The sequence below is a fragment of the Pelophylax lessonae genome (assembly GCF_965119305.1).
Source record: "Pelophylax lessonae genome assembly, chromosome: 11".
In the NCBI taxonomy this organism is placed as follows: domain Eukaryota; kingdom Metazoa; phylum Chordata; class Amphibia; order Anura; family Ranidae; genus Pelophylax; species Pelophylax lessonae.
Genome location: NC_138778.1, coordinates 148,407,751 through 148,428,594, shown reverse-complemented (window position 1 = coordinate 148,428,594; position 20,844 = coordinate 148,407,751). Strand labels below are relative to the sequence as shown.

Sequence of the window (20,844 nt, the reverse complement as noted above, 5' to 3'; positions counted from 1 at the left end):
CATCAAATATAAACAGATATATTCGTGCTCTCCAGTGCAAAATAATTATATAGCAAGTGTCTCTGCAATTCGTGCAAAAAATATGCTCCTTAAAGTGCTTCAGGTGGTGGGGTGTGACACACGTGGCCTCTTACCAGCTTCCAATGAGTCACAATGACTCCCAACGCCTGTGATCCCTTTAATTGGGTGGATCAGACCTCTCCTCGATATCTTTTGGGATGGATATCTGCTCCTACATTAGGCATGTATGGACCATATAGTCCGCATAAAGATAAACAAAAAAAGCCTCCAATAGTGAAATATTGTATGCTTTATTTGAAAATTAATAAAAAGGTATACAGTTGGTCCCTTACTATTAGTTGTGCCCTCCTGGCACTGGGCAATTCGGCAGTACACAAAATCTTTCAGTAGTGGGGAATCGTATCCGAGGATCTGCAGCTTCCTCTTAGTTTTCCTCTCACTGTGCTGTGTGCGGCGGTCGGCGAGCGTCCCTGCCTCTGCTACGAATGCCTGTGTGTTTTGCTTCCGGGTTTGTCAGTAACCACAATGCATTTCGCATCTGTGCGTCATCAGGCGGCTGATGACGCACAGATGCGAAATGCATTGTGGTTACTGACAAACCCGGAAGCAAAACACACAGGCATTCGTAGCAGAGGCAGGGACGCTCGCCGACCGCCGCACACAGCACAGTGAGAGGAAAACTAAGAGGAAGCTGCAGATCCTCGGATACGATTCCCCACTACTGAAAGATTTTGTGTACTGCCGAATTGCCCAGTGCCAGGAGGGCACAACTAATAGTAAGGGACCAACTGTATACCTTTTTATTAATTTTCAAATAAAGCATACAATATTTCACTATTGGAGGCTTTTTTTGTTTATCTTTATGCGGACTATATGGTCCATACATGCCTAATGTAGGATCAGATATCCATCCCAAAAGATATCGAGGAGAGGTCTGATCCACCCAATTAAAGGGATCACAGGCGTTGGGAGTCATTGTGACTCATTGGAAGCTGGTAAGAGGCCACGTGTGTCACACCCCACCACCTGAAGCACTTTAAGGAGCATATTTTTTGCACGAATTGCAGAGACACTTGCTATATAATTATTTTGCACTGGAGAGCACGAATATATCTGTTTATATTTGATGAGTTTTTTATGCACGCACTATTAAGCACTTTTATTTGCTTGCTGCACGGAATATTATATATTTATATAATTGATTTGCTTGTTGCATGTACAATATATTTATTTATTTATTTATATATAACTATTTATATATTTATTTACCAATAAGCAACAGAAATATTTTTTAATTTTGAGTTGTGCACTTTAAAATATATCTATTACCTTTAATAATTTATTCACTAATAAGCACTTTTAATACATATTTAATACACGTGCTACCCTGAACAAGTTTTATTCCAGTAAATATAAAAGATCACCAGCGCCTTTTTCATCTACGTCCCATATTTTATATTGTTTTCACAATTAAAAGGGCAGCAGGTTCAGATATATCTTTAAAAAGAGCCAGGCGCCTTCCTATAATTTGCTATAGATATTTGTGATGCCAACCTTAAAAAGGAATATGAAATATGCAATTTCCCTATCAATCATACACTTGCCCACTAGACAGTCATAATATACTTTCTCCAGTGTGTGAAACCCTGAAATTGAGACACCAAATATTGGTGTATCTAACTTTTTGCTGACCCATATACAAAAACTTGAAGCGCCATTCAGAGCACAGCAAAACGTCCCTCTGCAGTCCAAAGCACACATGTGGTGCCATTGTTCAAACAAGCTCACCCAGGCTAGCTGAAACCGATCAAAAAACAGAAGGTAGAAATGCCACACACTGAAACCCAGCCACTATATAGAAAGATAGATACGGCTTCAGCCTGACCTCCTCCTGGCTATACCATATAACCAGGAGGAGGTCAGACTGAAACCATATCCTCATTTTTTATATGGTGGCTGGGTTTCAGTGTGTGGCGTTTCTACCTTCTGTTTTCCGATCTGTTTTAGCTAGACTGGGTGAGCTTGTTTGAACATTGGCACCACATGTGTGCAGGGACGTACCATGGGGTCGGCCAGACCGGCGCCCGCAAGGGGCGCAGCCCGATGGGGGGGGGGGGGGCGCAGCCCGATGGGGGAGGGGCGCAAAAAAATTGGAAGTGTTAGCAGTGATTTTTTGCGCCCTCCACTCAGACTGTGCCCCCGGCGCCCCCAGGCAGTGTGCGGCTCCAATCCCAGAGCCCTGTATTCCACTGCAGGCAAAACAGGGGCAGTTCGGGCTCTCTTGAGCTCTGTCGCCGCCCAGCAGTCACATGACCGTGACATCATTCATCAGTGCTCGGCGGCAGACTGGGGTTGGAGACTGCACTGAGCTGAGCTGTCAGAGGAGACCGTACCGCCACTCAGCACCTTTAACCTCCTCTACACTCCTAGCCTGAAGGACAGGCTGACCCGAGGACACCCCCCCTCTCTGTGTCACCCCCCCCCTCTCTGTGTCACCCCCCCTCCCTCTCTGTGTCACCCCCCCTCCCTCTCTGTGTCACCCCCCCTCCCTCTCTGTGTCACCCCCACTCCCTCTCTGTGTCACCCCCCCCTCCCTCTCTGTGTCACCCCCCTCCCTCTGTGTCACCCCCCCTCTCTGTGTCACCCCCACTCCCTCTCTGTGTCACCCCCCCCTCCCTCTCTGTGTCACCCCCCTCCCTCTGTGTCACCCCCCCTCTCTGTGTTACCCCCCTCCCTCTGTGTCACCCCCCCTCTCTATCTGTGTCACCCCCCTCTCTGTGTCACCCCCCTCCCTCTGTGTCACCCCCCCTCTCTCTCTCTGTGTCACCCCCCTCCCTCTCTGTGTCACCCCCCTCCCAATACAGCTCCTCGCCAAGGGCTCTGGGGACCCTAGGTACGCCTCTGCATGTGTGTTTTGGACTGCAGGGGGACAATTGAATGGCGCTCCAAGTGTTTGTATATGGGTCTGCAATAATATGGAGATGCCAAACCTTTCTCTGCACAATCATTTGTGGGTTTTAACGTTTCCTTTGCACCCATTTCAGCATGTCGGTGATGAATGGAAATTAAATGTTAATAATTTGAGATACTTTGCAATAAGCTGCATTAAATAGGTAACATTTTGGGCTAAATTGGCTACATGATGTTGACATTTGAGAGATGTACGCATTCAAGGAGAGAGGCACACACAGGTTTTCCTTTTTGAGTATGGTTCTCTCCTTGGATGCATATATTAGATCACTTTTGTGTTGTGCACCCAGGCATCTTTTCACCTTTCCATGTGCAGGGATCACCAATCACTGGAGCACTTCAGTGAGAATAGAGCCTCTGGGTGCAGAAAGTGTCCCTCCAGGAATGGCATTTCTGCTGAGTTTCTGGCCTCAAACTGCTCACAGCTATTCTGCCAATTTGTACGTGACCATAGCACAAAGTGTAGCTGCGCCCAGAGGCAGTGTTTAGCCTCCTGAGTGCAGCAATATATCTGCCTCAGGCTGCCGTGTGGATGGGACCTTATCAAGGATAGTGATAGAGCCTGATAGAACCAAATACATTTTTCCAGATTTAGACTCGGTTCACACTGGTGCAATGCGGGAACCAGCACAATTCCAGTTCACACTGTGTGACGGAACCTCAGACCCACACTGTACTTGTGGTCACACACTGCCCTCTGCAAACCGCTGCAGGTGTCAATGTAAAGGTAATGACATCCCCAAATTGCATCGCAGTGTGCACTGTGAAATCGGATTGGAATTGAATTGCAGGGGTGTGAGCACCCATTGGATCTGATTCGAATGTGGACCAAAAAAAGGATCCTGCACCATTTTGGTCTGAATGCAATGCAAATTCAGCCATACAAACTGTATGGCTGAATTCACATTGCATAGACAACACATGTGCTGTGCACAGTAGAGGCAGTGCGAATCACATGCGATGTCTGTCATCGCAATTGTGTGAACACAGCCTAAAGGTGCAGCAGACGAGAGGCTGGGAGGTGTAACAAAGCAGAATACAAAGATGCTATTTTATGTTTTCTAGCTCTCTAAATCCTGTTCATAGGCCGGGGGAAAAAAAAATTAAAAGCAATGCAGATGCTATGTGATTTTGGTAAAAAAAAAATGGTAAATCCGTCTGTTACATCTAAATTTCTTCCTGTAGCACAAAAAAACAATTTGGTACTGATTGTTGCAATATTTGTTGTATTTCTTCATAGTGGGGTGTATTCACTGGTTGTCCGCAATCTTTCCATCTCATCTCTTGGCTTGCGGTCCCTAACGGAGATCAGCAGTGGATTGGTGCTGCTAGAGGCCAACCCCAATCTTTGCTATCTGGACACTGTCCAGTGGACAAAAATATTTAGGAATCCTAGACAAGCTATATTGAAGACCACTAATAAACCACAGAGTGAGTGTGGTAAGTAAACTCAATTAAATAGTACTTTTCTTTAGACATTGTGGTCTTTGAGTGGTTTTGGCAACTCAAGTATTTTCTGTATCTCCTAGAAAAAGAGGGACAAGTGTGCTTCCAGCTGTGCGCTAATGCCGAGTGCTGGGGATTTGGACCATCTCAGTGTGTCAACTGTAGTGGCCTGCTTCGTGGGAATGAATGTGTGGAATCCTGCAATGTGGAGGAGGGGTGAGTGTTTTGTACTGTGTAAAATTTACAATGAAGTCGTATGGGTGTTTTCAAGGGGAAGGTACAATGGTGGGACCTTTATTTAAATTGGAAGGAAATGCTTGTCCGAAACCACCTCCTGCCCGCTGTAAAGAAAAATGATGGCGGGCGGGATCCCCTCTCGTTCTGTGACGATGTCCTATGACATTGCTCCAGTGTCAGCTCTCCCTAGGACACAGCACAACCCCCATCTCGGTAAAGAGCCGATGACACGGCTTTTTACCCATGTTGAATGGCTGTGTCCAATCCCAGCCAGTTAATGTAAACACGGAAGTGTCGTTTATCGGCTCTCCTCACCTCACACTGACCATATATGAGGAGAGGAGAGCCGATCAGCAGTATCTTCTTGCAGGGGAGACCTGTACAGATTATCAGTGCCCATCAGTGATGCCAGTCAGTGCTGCCCATCAGTGCCGCCTATTATTGCCCATAAGTGCAGCCTGTCATTGCCCATTAGTGCTCATCCGTGCCACATATCCATGCCACCTATCAGTGCAAATCAGTGCGATATATTAGTGCAACCTAATCAGAGCCACCATATCAGTGCCCATAAGTGCAGCCTCATTGCGCTTGCACATCATTGCATCATTCAATCATCATTGAATCAATCATCAATCATCATTCAATTCATTCAATCATCTTGCACATCATTACATCATTCAATCATGCGCTTGCACATCATTGAAGGAGAAAAATTACTTTTTTTAAAAAATTTACTGACAGAAACTAAAACTTTTTTCAGTTGTTGGTCTTTTTTATTTTATTTTTTTATCAAAAAATGAAAAATCACTAAAAGCTATATTTCTGTTATATGTATATGGGTACAGTGCTGTATGACTGCGCAATTGTCATTCAAAGTGTGACAGCACTGAAAGCTGAAAATTGGTCTGGGCAGGAAGGGGGTGAAAGTGCCCAGTATTGAAGTGGTTAAAGATCTTTTGTCTATGATGAACCCCAATATTAGTAAGGCCCCTTTCATACTTATGCGACCTATCGTTTTTGCCGCGATTTTAACTGGGCTTGAAGCAACGCCTAGGTCTATGGACCCCGAAGCGCATTATAATCAGCCCAAAGTAGTGCAGGGATTACTTTGAAGTTGTTGCAACTTGAAGTCGTACAGATATGAACGGTACTCATTGGAAATCATGGAGTATGACTTGTCATGCAACTTTGCAGTCCCAAATCGCAGGACAAGTCGCATAAGTGGGAAAGGGGCCAAAAAGTTCTACCTTATTTGCCCTGAACCTGCACCTGTCGTGACCACAAAGCTTTTAACTCCATTTAAGCCAGGTAGCTGCTGGGCGTGTTAAGTGTGTCCTAATAAGCTCACACGTGGTGCTGGGGTGGGTGGGACAGAGGCAGGATGGAGGAGGGGCTGGGTGCGGTCTGTGCTGGAAAGACTGTACACAGACACCGACAACAGTTTAGGGAAGTGCATGTGATCAGCCATATTGAGCTGCACAGGAACAAGGTTGTTGGTTCGGCTCAGGGGATTGCTGATTGTCATGATTAAAGTGGAGTTCCACCCTATTTTTATACTTACCTCCATCTTCTCGCTCCGGGTCACCTGAAAAACAAATGGCTAATCGCATTTTTTTTTTTTTTTTACTTACCTCGTAGCGAAGAAAAAATACTTACCTTACTTCCTTCTTCCTCCTTCCTCGGCCGCGGCCCGTCGTCACTTCCTGGCTCTGCAATGATTCCTGGGAGCTGAACGTCATAGCTCCCAGGAATGATTGCGCCTGCACCGGCCCCAACGTCAGTTCCGGGGCGCACGCGTCATCCCCTTCTAAACAGCTTCTGGGCATGCCCAGAAGCTGTGGAGGGATGACGCACGCGCCCCGGAAGTGACGGCGGGGCCGGCGCAGGGCATCGTGGGACCGAAGAAGGGGGAAGAGGACGCCGAAGAGGATCGCGCTGGCTTCAAGCTGCCCACATCTGAGATGGCAGCGCTGGACAAGACGTTTTCAAGGTAAGTATTTGTCCTAACAGGTAAGTGCAACCCGGGACAGATCAGAGGCTAGCCATTGTGGAATGTACTAGCCCTGACTGTCCCGGGGGTATTTTTAAAAAAAAAAAAAAAAAATTCCAGGGTGGAACTCCGCTTTAACCACTTGCCGACCAATATAGATACTGCGGCAGGCTGGCTCAGCTGCGCGAATCGCCGTACCAATTTGTCGCTCCTCTGGAGTGAGCATAGGGGGGCGCTCGGCGATTGGAGAGAAGGGAAGCTGATCTGCCGGGCACCCACAATCACTCCCCGGGAAGACAGAACGGCGGTCTGCCGTGTTTACAACTGTTCTGTCAGTTATCACAGGGCTCCTGTGTTCCTCCTATTTAGGCTTACAGGTCCCTGTGTTGATCCAATAAGCCCACCCCATCACAGTTAGAAAACACCCCCTAGGCTCATATTTAACCCTTTGATCACCCCTGGTGTTAACCCCTTCCCTGCATGTGTCAGTACAGTAACTACATATTTTTAGCACTGATTACTGTAGTAATGTCACTGGTCCCCTCAAAAGTGTCAAAAATGTCAGTTAGGTGTCCGATCTGTCCGCCGCAATGTCGCAGTCCTACTAAAAATCACCAATACTAGAAAATAAATAAATTAAAATGACATAGATCTTTGCCCTAGTTTGTAGACACGATAACTTTTGCGCAAAGCAATCAAAATACGCTTATTAGGATCCTCTTATTAGGATTTTTTTTACCAAAAATAGGAAGCAGAATACATATAATTGGCCCTAAATTGATGATGAATAAATTCGATTTTTGTTTTTTTTTTTTAGTGGGAATGTTTTATAGCGGAAAGTAAAAAATATTGTTTTTCTTTTTTCAGAATTGTCACTCTTTTTTCTGTTTATAGTACAAAAAAAAAAAACGCAGGGGTGATCAAATACCACCAAAAGAAAGCTCTATTTGTGGGGAAAAAAGGACGTCAAATTTATTTGGGTACAGCGCGTCGCACAACTGCGCAATTGTCAGTTAAATGAATGCAGTGCCGAATGGCCAAAAAATGGCCTGGTCATTAAGGAGGTAAAACCTTCCGGTCATTAAGTGGTTAATAGCTTTTGTTAAAATAAACATTCCAGGACAGTACAAATCCCCCCCCCCCCAACTCATTGATTTGCCATTTTTTTTGGAGATGAATGAACATACTGGTATTAGGTGAGTACACACTGATGCAGTGTACCGCATCACATGTCATTTGTACAAGAATCGCACCGTATTTCTGTACAAATGACATGCGAATTTAGTGCGGTGCGAATTGAGCCATTACATTTTTTTTTCCTTTTTTTGTCTGCACTGGTATCAAATCCCATGGGTGTTCTGACCCATGCCATCTTGACTCCACAGTTCTGACCCATGCTATCTGATTCCACAGTCCTGACCCATGCCATCTGACTCCACAGTTCTGACCCATGCTATCTGATTCCACAGTCCTGACCCATGCCATCTTGACTCCACAGTTCTGACCCATGCCATCTGACTCCACAGTTCTGACCCATGCTATCTGATTCCACAGTCCTGACCCATGCTATCTGATTCCACAGTCCTGACCCATGCCATCTTGACTCCACAGTTCTGACCCATGCCATCTGACTCCACAGTTCTGACCCATGCTATCTGATTCCACAGTCCTGACCCATGCCATCTTGACTCCACAGTTCTGACCCATGCCATCTGACTCCACAGTTCTGACCCATGCTATCTGATTCCACAGTCCTGACCCATGCTATCTGATTCCACAGTCCTGACCCATGCCATCTTGACTCCACAGTTCTGACCCATGCCATCTGACTCCACAGTTCTGACACATGCTATCTGACTCCACAGTTCTGACCCATGCTATCTGATTCCACAGTCCTGACCCATGCTATCTGATTCCACAGTCCTGACCCATGCTATCTGATTCCACAGTTCTGACCCATGCTATCTGATTCCACAGTCCTGACCCATGCCATCTGACTCCACAGTCCTGACCCATGCTATCTGATTCCACAGTTCTGACCCATGCCATCTGATTCCACAGTTCTGACCCATGCCATCTGACTCCACAGTCCTGACCCATGCTATCTGATTCCACAGTCCTGACCCATGCCATCTGACTCCACAGTCCTGACCCATGCTATCTGATTCCACAGTCCTGACCCATGCTATCTGACTCCACAGTTCTGACCCATGCCATCTGACTCCACAGTTCTGACCCATGCCATCTGATTCCACAGTTCTGACCCATGCTATCTGATTCCACAGTCCTGACCCATGCTATCTGATTCCACAGTCCTGACCCATGCCATCTGACTCCACAGTTCTGACCCATGCCATCTGACTCCACAGTTCTGACCCATGCCATCTGACTCCACAGTTCTGACCCATGCTATCTGATTCCACAGTCCTGACCCATGCCATCTGACTCCACAGTTCTGACCCATGCTATCTGATTCCACAGTCCTGACCCATGCTATCTGATTCCACAGTTCTGACCCATGCCATCTGACTCCACAGTTCTGACCCATGCCATCTGACTCCACAGTTCTGACCCATGCTATCTGATTCCACAGTCCTGACCCATGCTATCTGATTCCACAGTTCTGACCCATGCCATCTGACTCCACAGTCCTGACCCATGCTATCTGATTCCACAGTCCTGACCCATGCCATCTTGACTCCACAGTTCTGACCCATGCCATCTTGACTCCACAGTTCTGACCCATGCTATCTGATTCCACAGTCCTGACCCATGCTATCTGATTCCACAGTTCTGACCCATGCTATCTGATTCCACAGTTCTGACCCATGCTATCTGATTCCACAGTTCTGACCCATGCCATCTGATTCCACAGTCCTGACCCATGCCATCTGATTCCACAGTCCTGACCCATGCCATCTGACTCCACAGTTCGCTCTGCGTTCTGCAAACCGATTTGGTGGTGGAATTAACTTTTACATTGACACCCGCAGCAGTTCGCAGTGTGAACTTCCTGCGATTCTGATGCAGTGCAGGAACCCACACAGGAATCGCTGTGGTTCCCGCACCACATCAGTGTGAAGCCAGGCTAAAGGGAGTAAAAATAAAGCTTGGTTGCACTTTATTGTACAGGTCATACACAGGAGGAGGAGGAGGAGGAGGAGGTGGTGAAGGTCACATACAATGACAAGATGGAGGGGTTAATGGGCAGATGCACAGGATAAGGGAGGGGAAGGGATCATATACAGATCACATACAAAGACAGATTGATCAGATGTGTGGGAGAGGAGTATGGAGGAGGAAAAAGGATTACAATAAATGATCTCGGTGAAAATGGATGAATGAACTCCTCTTGCAGTCCCATTGATGATTCATTTCCCATTCATAGCTTTATTTCCTTGTTGTAGGGGATAACTTTCATAATGGAAACCATTTCCTTGCAGTATTTAATCTGCTACATAGCAAGGTTGATAAAATTATTTATTTATTTATTTTTAACCACTTCAGCCCCGGAAGGATTTGCCCCCTTTCTGACCAGGCCCTATTTTGCGATTCGGCACTGCGTTATTTACTGGAAAATTGCACGGTCGTGCAACGCTGTACCCAAACGAAATTGACGTCCTTTTTTCCCCCACAAAAAGAGCTTTCTTTTAGTGGTATTTGATCACCTGTGTGATTTTTATTTTTTGCAATATAAACAAAGAGCAATTTTGAAAAAAAAAAAAACTATATTTTTAACATTCTGCTATTTAACATTCCCAAAAAAAAAATTTAAAAATCAAACATTTTTAACATTTTAGGCCAATTTTTATTCTGCTACATATTTTTGGTAAAAAAAACCCCGCAATAAGCATATTTTGATTGGTTTGCACAAAAGTTATCGCGTTTACGAACTACGGGAAAGATTTATATTATTTTTATTGGTTTTTTTTTTTTTTTTTCTTTTTTTACTGGTAATGTAGGCGATCTGCGTTTTTTCTTTTTTGCGGGACTGCGACATTGCGGCGGACAGATCGGACCCCTAACTGACATTTTTGTCACTTTTGGGGGTACCAGTGACAGTACTACAGTAATCAGTGCTATAAATATGCACTGTTACTGTAATAATGACATTGGCAGGGAAGGGGTTAATACTATTGGTGATCAAGGGGTTAAATGTATGCCTCATGCTTACTGACGTGTGAGGGGGAGGGGGTTCTGTGACACAGATCGCAGATTTAGCTATGCTGAATCCTGTGATCTCACCCTGTCTGTCACAGAGAAGGTCCGCCTGCTTAGTTTACATAAGCAGGTGGGTCTTCTTACCGTTTCCCCGACGATCAGGGAAGGGAGGCTGCCTCTCCTCCTCCAGCCCAACTCCCGCTGTGTCTACGTCGCTGGACCCAGGGGAGCCGCACTGCCGCAGTAGGATTACTGTGAGCAGTCGGCAAGTGGTTAATTTAAATTGGATTTATTATTTTTTTTTTAATCACATTTATTTTAATAAAATGCTTTTGGAGTAAAAATCTATCTAAAGATCGTTTTCTAGTTCAGATACATTAATGAGTTTATTCAGCATGAAATGGAGCTTAGTTATGTAGCATGAGGCTGTATATTCTGCAATATTTACATTTTTGGTAAACTCATTCAATGAATCCAAGCTCTGCAAGCTGAGATAACATGCAGATGCATTCACACAATTTCACAGTAACCATGAGTTCAAACAAAGTTCAGGAAAATGCCTTTATCCCATTGTTTTGCAAATCTATGTACACTACAAACTGTATGATTGAATCGGATATTGCCATTTTACTAACCTGACAGCCTATTATTCTAAATTGGAAGCCTTCATTTTGTTTGCAAACATTAAAGATTCCAACTAGCAAAAAGTAAGTCCTTGCATTTAACCACTTAAGCCCCGGAGGATTTGGCTGCTCAAAGACCAGGTCCTATTTTGCTATTCGGCACTGCGTGACTTTAACGGACAATTGCGTGGTCGTGCGACGCTGTACCCAAATGAAATTGACATCGTTTTTTTTCCCACAAACAGAGCTTTCTTTTGGTGGTATTTGATCACCTGTGCGATTTTTACTTTTTGCGTTCTAAACAAAAAAAGAGCGACAATTTTGAAAAAATAACAATATTTTCCACATTTTTTTAATCTGAAATTCCCAAAAAAAAAAATGTAAAAATCAAAATTTTTTAACATTTTAGGCCAATTTGTTTTCTGCTACATATTTTTGTTGAATAAAAATCACAATAAGCGTAATTTGATTGGTTTGCACAAAAGTTATTGCGTTTACTATCTACGGGAAAGATTTGTCATTTTTATTGTTTGTTTGTTTTTTTTTTTTATGGCGGCGATCTGCGATTTTTAGCAGGACTGCCACATTGCGGCGGACAGATCGGACCCCTAACTGACATTTTTGACACTTTTGGGGGGACCAGTGACATTACTACAGTAATCAGTGCTATACATATGCACTGTAGAAGGGGTTTTGATCTCTATGACCCTATGTGTAGTCGGGTTTGCCGTCGTCCCTGGTTAAATGTTGTATAGGTTGTTGGTACCTCAGGCCAGTGAGAAAGATTTAACACTTTTATAATTACCATGCTTGAATTCATCCTAAATCGGAATTTCTTTACGTTCGATGGCCGATACTACCTTCAAACCTGCGGGGTGGCGATGGGCACAAGCTGTGCCCCCACCTACGCCAATTTATATCTGGGAGAGTGGGAAGAAGACTTCCTCATAAAAGAAGAAAATGCATGGCTAACTGATAACATCCTCCTATGGCAGCGCTATATAGACGATATTCTGGACAGGACCAGAAAACCAAATCAAAGATCTAAAAAATGCATTAAACAATAATACATACAATATGTATTTTACCTTAAATTACAGTGACAAGAAAGTACCATTTCTTGACACATGGATTTACAAGGAGTATGATGGACGTATACAAACCACACTCTACTGAAAGGAAACCGCAGGTAACTCAATCCTGCATGCCACGAGCTTCCACCCATCCCCACTAAAAAAAGCAATACCCTACAGTCAATACCTGAGGATTAAAAGAAACTGTACCAACCCAGAAAAATACAAAAAAGAAGCGAATGCACTCACCTTAAGACTGATGGAAAGAGGCTACACCAAAACCTCACTTAGAAAGGCCTACAACAAGGCAGGAGTTACTATTCAAAAAACCACCACAGGACCCCAAACAACAAGACCAAAAAACGCGAATCATTTTAAGATACACCAATGAACACAAAAAAATAAAAGCAATTTTGGAAAAACATTGGGCAATCTTGAAGGAGGACCCAACAGTGAAGGACTTTCTTACCGACCACCCGCCAATCACATACAGAAAAGCAGGATCTGTCAAACAAGGACTAGTTCATAGCGAGTTTAAGGAGGGCACACGCAAAGACCCATGTAAGACAAAAGGCACGTACCCATGCGGGTCATGCGACCAATGCAAAGTTATAAGAAAATGCACAAAAACCACTCTACCAAACGGAGAAACATTCGAACCCAAACATTTTACCAATTGCCGGACCAAAGGCGTGGTATATATGATGAGATGCGAGTGTAATGCATTTTATATAGGTAAGACAAGACAGGAATTTGGGAAGAGGATTAACAAACACGTAAATTCAATGGAAATGTGTAACTTCCACCTACCTCTGGGTCGACACGTGGCCTATAAACACGCCAATAAGATGCCAAAAATATCCTTTATGGCCCTGGAACGGATCCACATCCCAAGGAGGGGGGGCGACTGGAACAAAACCCTGCTTCAATTAGAGATGAGATGGATTAAACGTCTCAACGCAACCACTTTTCCTGGCCTAAATGATGCAGAAAGTTATGCCCCGTTCCTAGAAGGTTTTTCATCAGGAAAAACTGATTAGAAAAACACTCACCAAAAAATGACAAGATACTTTAGAAAGTCCATTCACCAAAACTCTCGTTCAAAAACACTACTCAAACAATACCTCACCAAGAGGGGATAGAACACAATGAAGTAATCATTGGTACACCCCAAGCTCACAACCACCCTCTATTACATAATCTTTCAGGACCAAATCCATTCACAAAAAAACTTGTCCAACCATCTTTTATCAAAAAGAACATCAAATGGAGACAAAAATGAACATGATCCCCTAAAAAACTCTGACTGCACAAGTAAACAGAAATAAAAAAAGATCTGATGAGAGAAAAAATCCCCTGCCTCCCAGATTTTTTCATGCCTTAAAGCTTACACATAGAAAAACCGTTCGGACAGACCATCCTCACCCCTTTCCAATATGGATACAACCGGAAAATCCCCCTCCTTCCCCTTTAACCTGACCACCAACTATACTGCTATTAAGAATTTAATTAATTATACGAAATGTTTTTTTTTCTTTTCTTTTCTAATTACCATGTACTTATGCCATGTACTAAATCCTTGCATGATAATTCTCCCAAACTTCAGCACACCCGGCACGGTAAGCCCCTGGGAGGATCTCCTCCTGGTTTCCTCCCCAGGGGCACTTCACAGGCACAGCCCAACAGCCAGCGACATCGGCCCCTCAGGCTTGCAAGTCTGAAATCTGTGTCCTCTCCGTGTCGGCGGCCGCGCCAGTGAGCAACAGCGGTGGAAACTGGAAGCGCACTCTGCCATTGGACGCAGGCGCACCAGAGACATACACCAGCTGTGTGCGATCAGGCTTCAGACGTGCGGCGCTCACTGCGCATGCGCGAGTCTGATAAAAAGGCCGGGGAACCACTGCCTCTCTCATTCCCCAACTGAACGGGGATGAGAGAGGACCAAGAGCGGCGCACCTGAAAAGCAAATGTAAGTTTTTTTCAAACTCCAGATACATCTGTTTAAACACAGAAACCTCATAAAGGAAGCACACTAATGAAGGAGATTTCTCTCTTTTAAAGTGCGATCTGGCTGGAGACAAACCTTAAGGGACTCCACCGCTGCAATAACTGGCTAATACAAGATTGAAGGTAGTAACACCTATTCCTCAAGAAAACGTCTATATACTGTATTACATCTAATTTTTCGAACCACATATACCTGTTTCACATAAAATTGTACTACTTATAGGCACAAGGACTTCCTTGAAAGGGACCGGTTTCATTCACACCGGAACCAAAATTAGCCACTAGGGGAGACCTACAGGATCTACCCTAAATATGAAATATGAAACATGGCCTAATATGTAAGTCCAAAACAGCACACTTGTAGAATCAACTAACACTAATACAAACCTTGCAGTTGAACCCCATATATATTTTTCAGGAAACCGCATAGGTTCTCGCTGTGCTAAAGAGGGAGCCACTTCAACATACAAGGATTTAAAGAAAATAATATGTATGTACTATTTTGAATAAATTCACCACAATTTATATTTAACAAAAGTGGTGAAACCTATAAATATTTAACACCATACCTGTATTTTATCAACAGAAATGGTGACTAGCAACCTTGAAAAAGGCTCCTTAAGGGGCCGAAACGCGTAGGATATAGGAGACATCTCTGATCAGAGCAACCCAAGCTTAACAGGGAATGACAGAGATATACCCCTAAAAGTCACCATTTACCACGTGTCACTAATCCTCCATCTACTACACACTTTCACAAGGGTCTATAACCCTCTCACGCAACTTTACTCCACTGTACTTATGTTTTAAGGATTAAATATCATTTTACTATTATTAGCGATTTTGCTTGTACTTTTTCGTATTTTCCATACTTGCCTCAAAAGTCCCATTTTCTCACTGGCCTGAGGTACCAACAACCTATACATACATATGCACTGTTACTGTAAAAATGACACTGGCAGGGAAGGGGTTAACTTTATTAGTGATTAAAGGGTTTGGTGTTAAGTGTGTCCCTAGGGGCGTGCTTCTAACTGTAAAGGGGCGTGGCTTTTGATGTAACCACAGAGATCATACGATCCTACATAGCAGGATCTTATGATCTCTGCAGTTACACCAGGGAGAATGACAGGCGGCTTTGTTTACATTAGCCGACTGCGTTTCTCCCTCTGCAGCGGAAGATTGCGAGTGGCCGGGGGACATTGGAGCCGCCAGTCACTCGCGCGGGGATGGCAGTGAACGAGCGGGGGCATGCTCGCCCCCTATTGGCTCGCGGGTGATGTACCGGTACGTCACTTTGCCTGGGGGGGCTGACCGCCGCAGTATATGTACTTGCGGCAGTCGGCAAGTGGTTAACCACTTAAGCCCCGGAAGATTTTACCCCCATTCCGACCAGGGGGTATTTTGCGATTCGGCACTGCGTGACTTTAACGGAGAATTGCGCGGTCGTGCGACGCTGTACCTAAACGAATTTGGCGTCCTTTTTTTCCCACAAACAGAGCTTTCTTTTGGCGGTATTTGATCACCTGTGCGATTTTTTTGATCACGCGCTATAAACAAAAAAAGAGCGTCCATTTTGCAAAAATAGCAATATTTTTCCCTTTTTTTTATATGAAATTCCCCCAAAAAAAATGTAAAAATCAAAATTTTTTAAAATTTTCGGCCAATTTGTTTTATGCTACCTATGTTTGGTAAAAAAAAATCGCAAAAAGCGTATTTTGATTGGTTTGCGCAAACGTTATTGCGTTTACTAACTAAGGGAAAGATTTTTGTCATTTTTGTTGTTTTTTTTTTTAACGCGTAATGGCAGGGATCTGCGATTTTTTTTTTGCGGTACTGCGACATTGCGGCGGACAGATCGGACCCTTGACTGACATTTTTGACACTTTTGGGGTTACCAGTGACATTTCTACAGTAATCAGTGCTATACATATGCACTGTTACTGTAAAAATACACTGGTAGTGAAGGGGTTAACTTTATTTGAGAGGGAGGGGCTGTGTGTGTCCCTAGGGGCGTGATTCTAACTGTGATTGGCTGGGGCTTCAGCTGTATGCAGAGTGATCAACGGATCTACATAGTAGATCCAGATGATCAGCTCTCATACAGCGAGGAGAATGACAGGCGGCTTGTTTACACAAGCTGCCTGACTTTCTCCCTCTCCCCCGCCGATCGCAGAGTGGCCGGCGGACATCGGGTCCGCCGGTCACACGCGCGGGGGGGTCCGTGACCACTCGGGAGCGGGAGCGCGCCTCCGGGGGCGCGCGCTCGCTCCCTAGACCCTCACAAGCTAGTGACGTAGACCTACGTCACTTTGCCTGTGAGGGGCTGACCGCCGACGTAGATAGTCGTGCGGCGGTCGGCAAGTGGTTAAAGAGCACCTGTAATTTCAGATCCATCCTGGCAACGCCTGTTAACGGGCATCCACTCACCTGCTGCCGCTACGTCCCTCACCTTGGTGAGTCACTGCCGTATCACCAGCAATCCCATTATAGTAAATAGGAATGTCGGTGAGTCAACAGCGGGTCAGAGGAGGAGCCGCTGCGGAACAAGGATGAACGGTGCTCTTTGAAAATTAGGATTTAAACTGAGTTGATTTAAATCAAGCCTTTTTACTAGTGATTTAAATTGTGATTTGATTTATATATATATATATATAATTTTATATGTTATAATGTTGTATAATAAATAATAATTATTTTCTTTCAGGGAGCCAAGGGAAATTGTTGATGAAGGCCAGTGTATAACCTGTCATCCAGAGTGCATGCCGCAGAATGGATCTCAGACTTGCTTTGGTCCGGTCAGTGCACTGTAGTTTGTATTCCCTATAGAATTAAGATTTTCCATATTGCATTGTTGCAGATGTTCTTACCCAGTTGTGTTTCTCTAACAGAGCGCAGAGCAGTGTGTGGCCTGTGCTCACTACAGAGATGTGACCACATGTGTAACCCATTGCCCGAGTGGAAAGAAGATGGACTCCTTTGTGCATGTTTGGAAACATGCCGACAAAGATGGAGAATGTCAGCTGTGCCCTCTTAACTGCTCCCATGCGTAAGTGCTCTGCATAGATACATTCTGCCAAGTCTGCTTCTTTACTAGTTTCTTATACAGCGGGTAAAATAATTATATACAGGCATACCCCACTTTAAGTACACAATGGGACCAGAGCATGGATGTAAAACGAAAATGTACTTAAAGTGAAGCAATACCTTTTTTCACTTCTCAATGCATGTAAATACATTAGCTCTATGGGAAATCTTGTTCAGTTTGACATGGCACTGCTTCCAAACCATAAGTGACAAGGACACCAAACTTGGGGGGAACCAGGACTATGACATGGTAGATTACCTAGGCAAGCTGGCCAACCACAAAACAGGATATATTGTAGTCCTGGGCCCCCTCTCAGTGCTCCCTAAGTTTGGTATCCCTGTCACTTATGGTTTGGGAGCAGTGCCATGTCAAGCTGACCAAGATTTCCCATAGACGCCAATGTTAAAAATCGGGAGTAGTGCCATGCCAAGCTGACCAAGTTGTGTCCGTACTCGCGAGTGTACGTACAATGGGGTATGCCTGTATCCATACATAAATGTTTTGCATTTCATTTTTATTTTAAACAGAATGGGTTGTTTAGCAAGGTGAAGGTTTACATACTGTATACTTTAATGCCATCACCATAGTTACATAGTAGTTGAGGTTGAATAAAGACAATAGTCCATCCAGTTCAACCATAATTCATGCACACTGGTTGTTTTTACAGCGGCTGCTTTTGGCATCAGACGTTCTTTTCTACAGCCAATAAACTCCCTAGCATGTTATCCTATGTCTCCATGCACACATAGGCTGTTATCAGCAGTTTTTGGCAGGAGTATTTTCTGGCTGTAAAAAAACCCCGAAAACTATTGGGATTTTAGTGGTGTTTTTCAGCTGTAAAAACGCTCTAACGTCAATAAACGCTGATAAACGCCAATAAACGCTGCTAACTGTCGTCTTTTGATGTTTTTTTATTCCATTGCTTTTTTTTAAGCCTGGGTTCTGTTTGGAGGTGTCCACGTAGTTCACACTGTTGCGTGCTGAACACTGCATGTGATTTGCACCAAAACGCACCGCATTCCTGTGCACATCACATGTGATGTCTGTGCGATGCGATTTGAGCCATATATTTTGTATGGCTCAAATTGCATCACATTTGCACCAAGGTGTTGTAGGACCCTTTTTTTCTACACACCTAATCGCATTTCATGGGTGTGAACACCCATGCGATGCGATTCTGGCAAGTGCACTGCATTTTTCATGGAACATGAAGCCCTGTTGACATTGTGCCGATTTGGCATGCGGTTTGTCATGTAAAATCGGAGCCTATTGCCGGCAACAGCACTGGTTCATACTGAGGGCGGGTTTGAAATCATTCAGCTGAATGCGCACGATTTTAAACTCGCATGTCAGTGTAACTTCGAGGGCGATTTGACAGACCTCTGTATGGGTTCATGCCCAGATGTGTATTGAAGTCGCCAAAAGTAGTGCAAAAACTACTTTTGGGAATCTGTGCGGCGCCACAAAGTCAGGGTTGCACCAATTTGGACAGTGACGCTGCCGGCAATAGGCTTTGATTCGGCATGTGATTTGACATATCAAATCGCATAGAAAAAGAGAGAAAGGAGGCGCAAACACCTAGTGCATTACCCGTGGTCACTGTTTGCAAAATTTTAATAAAATGCCAAATGCATACTCACAGACATAAAGATGATAAAATCGTGTTACAAGCATCCACCATATGTGAACTGGAACAAGTCCTTCAATCAGGACCGCTAACGCGTTTCGGGGGACAAGCCCCCTTCTTCAGAGCTGGTCTTACCAAAAGCAGATCAAACATATATATAACAGCTTTAATTGCATCAGCTCAGCCCCCCTCCCTCCTCCGCCCAGAGGGAGTGGACGGGGCCATCCAGTGCTTCTAAACATGACCCTCTCTGCCTTGGAGGAATGTTAACCCTTTACACATGCATGGGATCATATGGACCAGGAAATCTACACCCTGAGGTATGCAAATGTAAGCAAAACAAATAGGAACTGTTATAAGATGAAACTATTATTATTATTATATTAATACAGTTCACATATGGTGGATGCTTGTAACACGATTTTATCATCTTTATGTCTGTGAGTATGCATTTGGCATTTTATTAAAATTTTGCAAACAGTGACCACGGGTAATGCACTAGGTGTTTGCGCCTCCTTTCTCTCTTTTTCTATGTACCCATGTTGGAGTTCCCTGCCTGAGGAGAGCAGCACGCCAGTCTTCCCCTTCGGAGTGAGCGCTGGGCTGAATTTTGTACTTTGGATATCAAATCGCATGTCAAATCTGCCCAATGGGAAATGGGGCTGAATGTTCCATGAACTACACCCCGAAACAGATTTCAAAATACAGTGAGCTTGACAGAATCGCATCACATGGGTGTGCACACCCATGCGATGCGATTTTGATGCGGGGAAAAAAAGGGTCCATATTTGCGCCAAATTGTTGTGCATATTTTCCCTGCACCATGGGTGTGAACACCCATGCGATGCAATTCTGGCAAGCATTGCATTGTGGGAAAGTCAGAGTTAATAAAATAGCAGAGAGGTGGTTTTTAGCTAAAAATGTAAAACGCTACTGCCAAAAAACTTTGAAAAACGCCAATGCAAAAAAGCTTAAAAAAAAAAACGTACTGGCGTTTTTCTAACATCCAGTCTGCATGAGGCCTAAATACCTAACCTATCTTGCAGTTTGTTAGTCCAGGTTCCCTTATACCTGGGCTGAGCACACAGACTTTAGCAGATCCGGTCTCATCCCTGTTTCTCTAGCGCTCATTGACAGACGTAGTCCTCGGTGATACACCACCTTCGGGTTATGTTGCCTCCACAGGAGCAGGACTAGACAGGAAATTAAAAAGCTCTGGCCACACCCTAGGGGCAGTCCCAGAGGGTATATCCTCTCTCTCTCTGCCTCAGCAAATCAGTTATTTTCTGTCTAGTTAGGAGTAAGGACCTAGATACCTTGCTGGGATCTTAAGGTCCTGGCAAGAATTTTTTTCTTAAAGGATTTTTAGACAGCTTTTTTTTTCTCCAGTGTTCCTGTGAGATCTTCAAGCAAGAAAGCTGAACTGGGCGACGGGCTGGGTGTTGAGATCCGGTGGTCACCCCAGTTCAGCCTACGAGCGCGTGCAGGCCATAGCTCCGCGCTGGGTCGGCCGCGACAAAGTCCCATTAAAAGGACTGAACCCGCGAGTTAAACGTCTCGCTGAAACGCCAAAGACCATGAGTCACGGCGTCCGTATCGGTCGA

General features: G+C 44.5%; 1 protein-coding gene across 1 annotated transcript in view; it reads left to right on the top strand.

Annotated features, from left to right (window-relative positions):
- ERBB2 (erb-b2 receptor tyrosine kinase 2) overlaps positions 1 to 20,844 on the top strand; it is a gene marked incomplete at its 3' end in the record, with an annotated part of 299,046 nt that overhangs the window by 199,279 nt on the left and 78,923 nt on the right. Inside the window, exons 12-15 of the mRNA XM_082272837.1 lie at positions 4,232 to 4,431; positions 4,521 to 4,653; positions 17,233 to 17,323; positions 17,417 to 17,574. Coding sequence (XP_082128963.1) covers positions 4,232 to 4,431; positions 4,521 to 4,653; positions 17,233 to 17,323; positions 17,417 to 17,574 — 582 coding nt within the window. The remainder of the gene's footprint in view (positions 1 to 4,231; positions 4,432 to 4,520; positions 4,654 to 17,232; positions 17,324 to 17,416; positions 17,575 to 20,844) is intronic.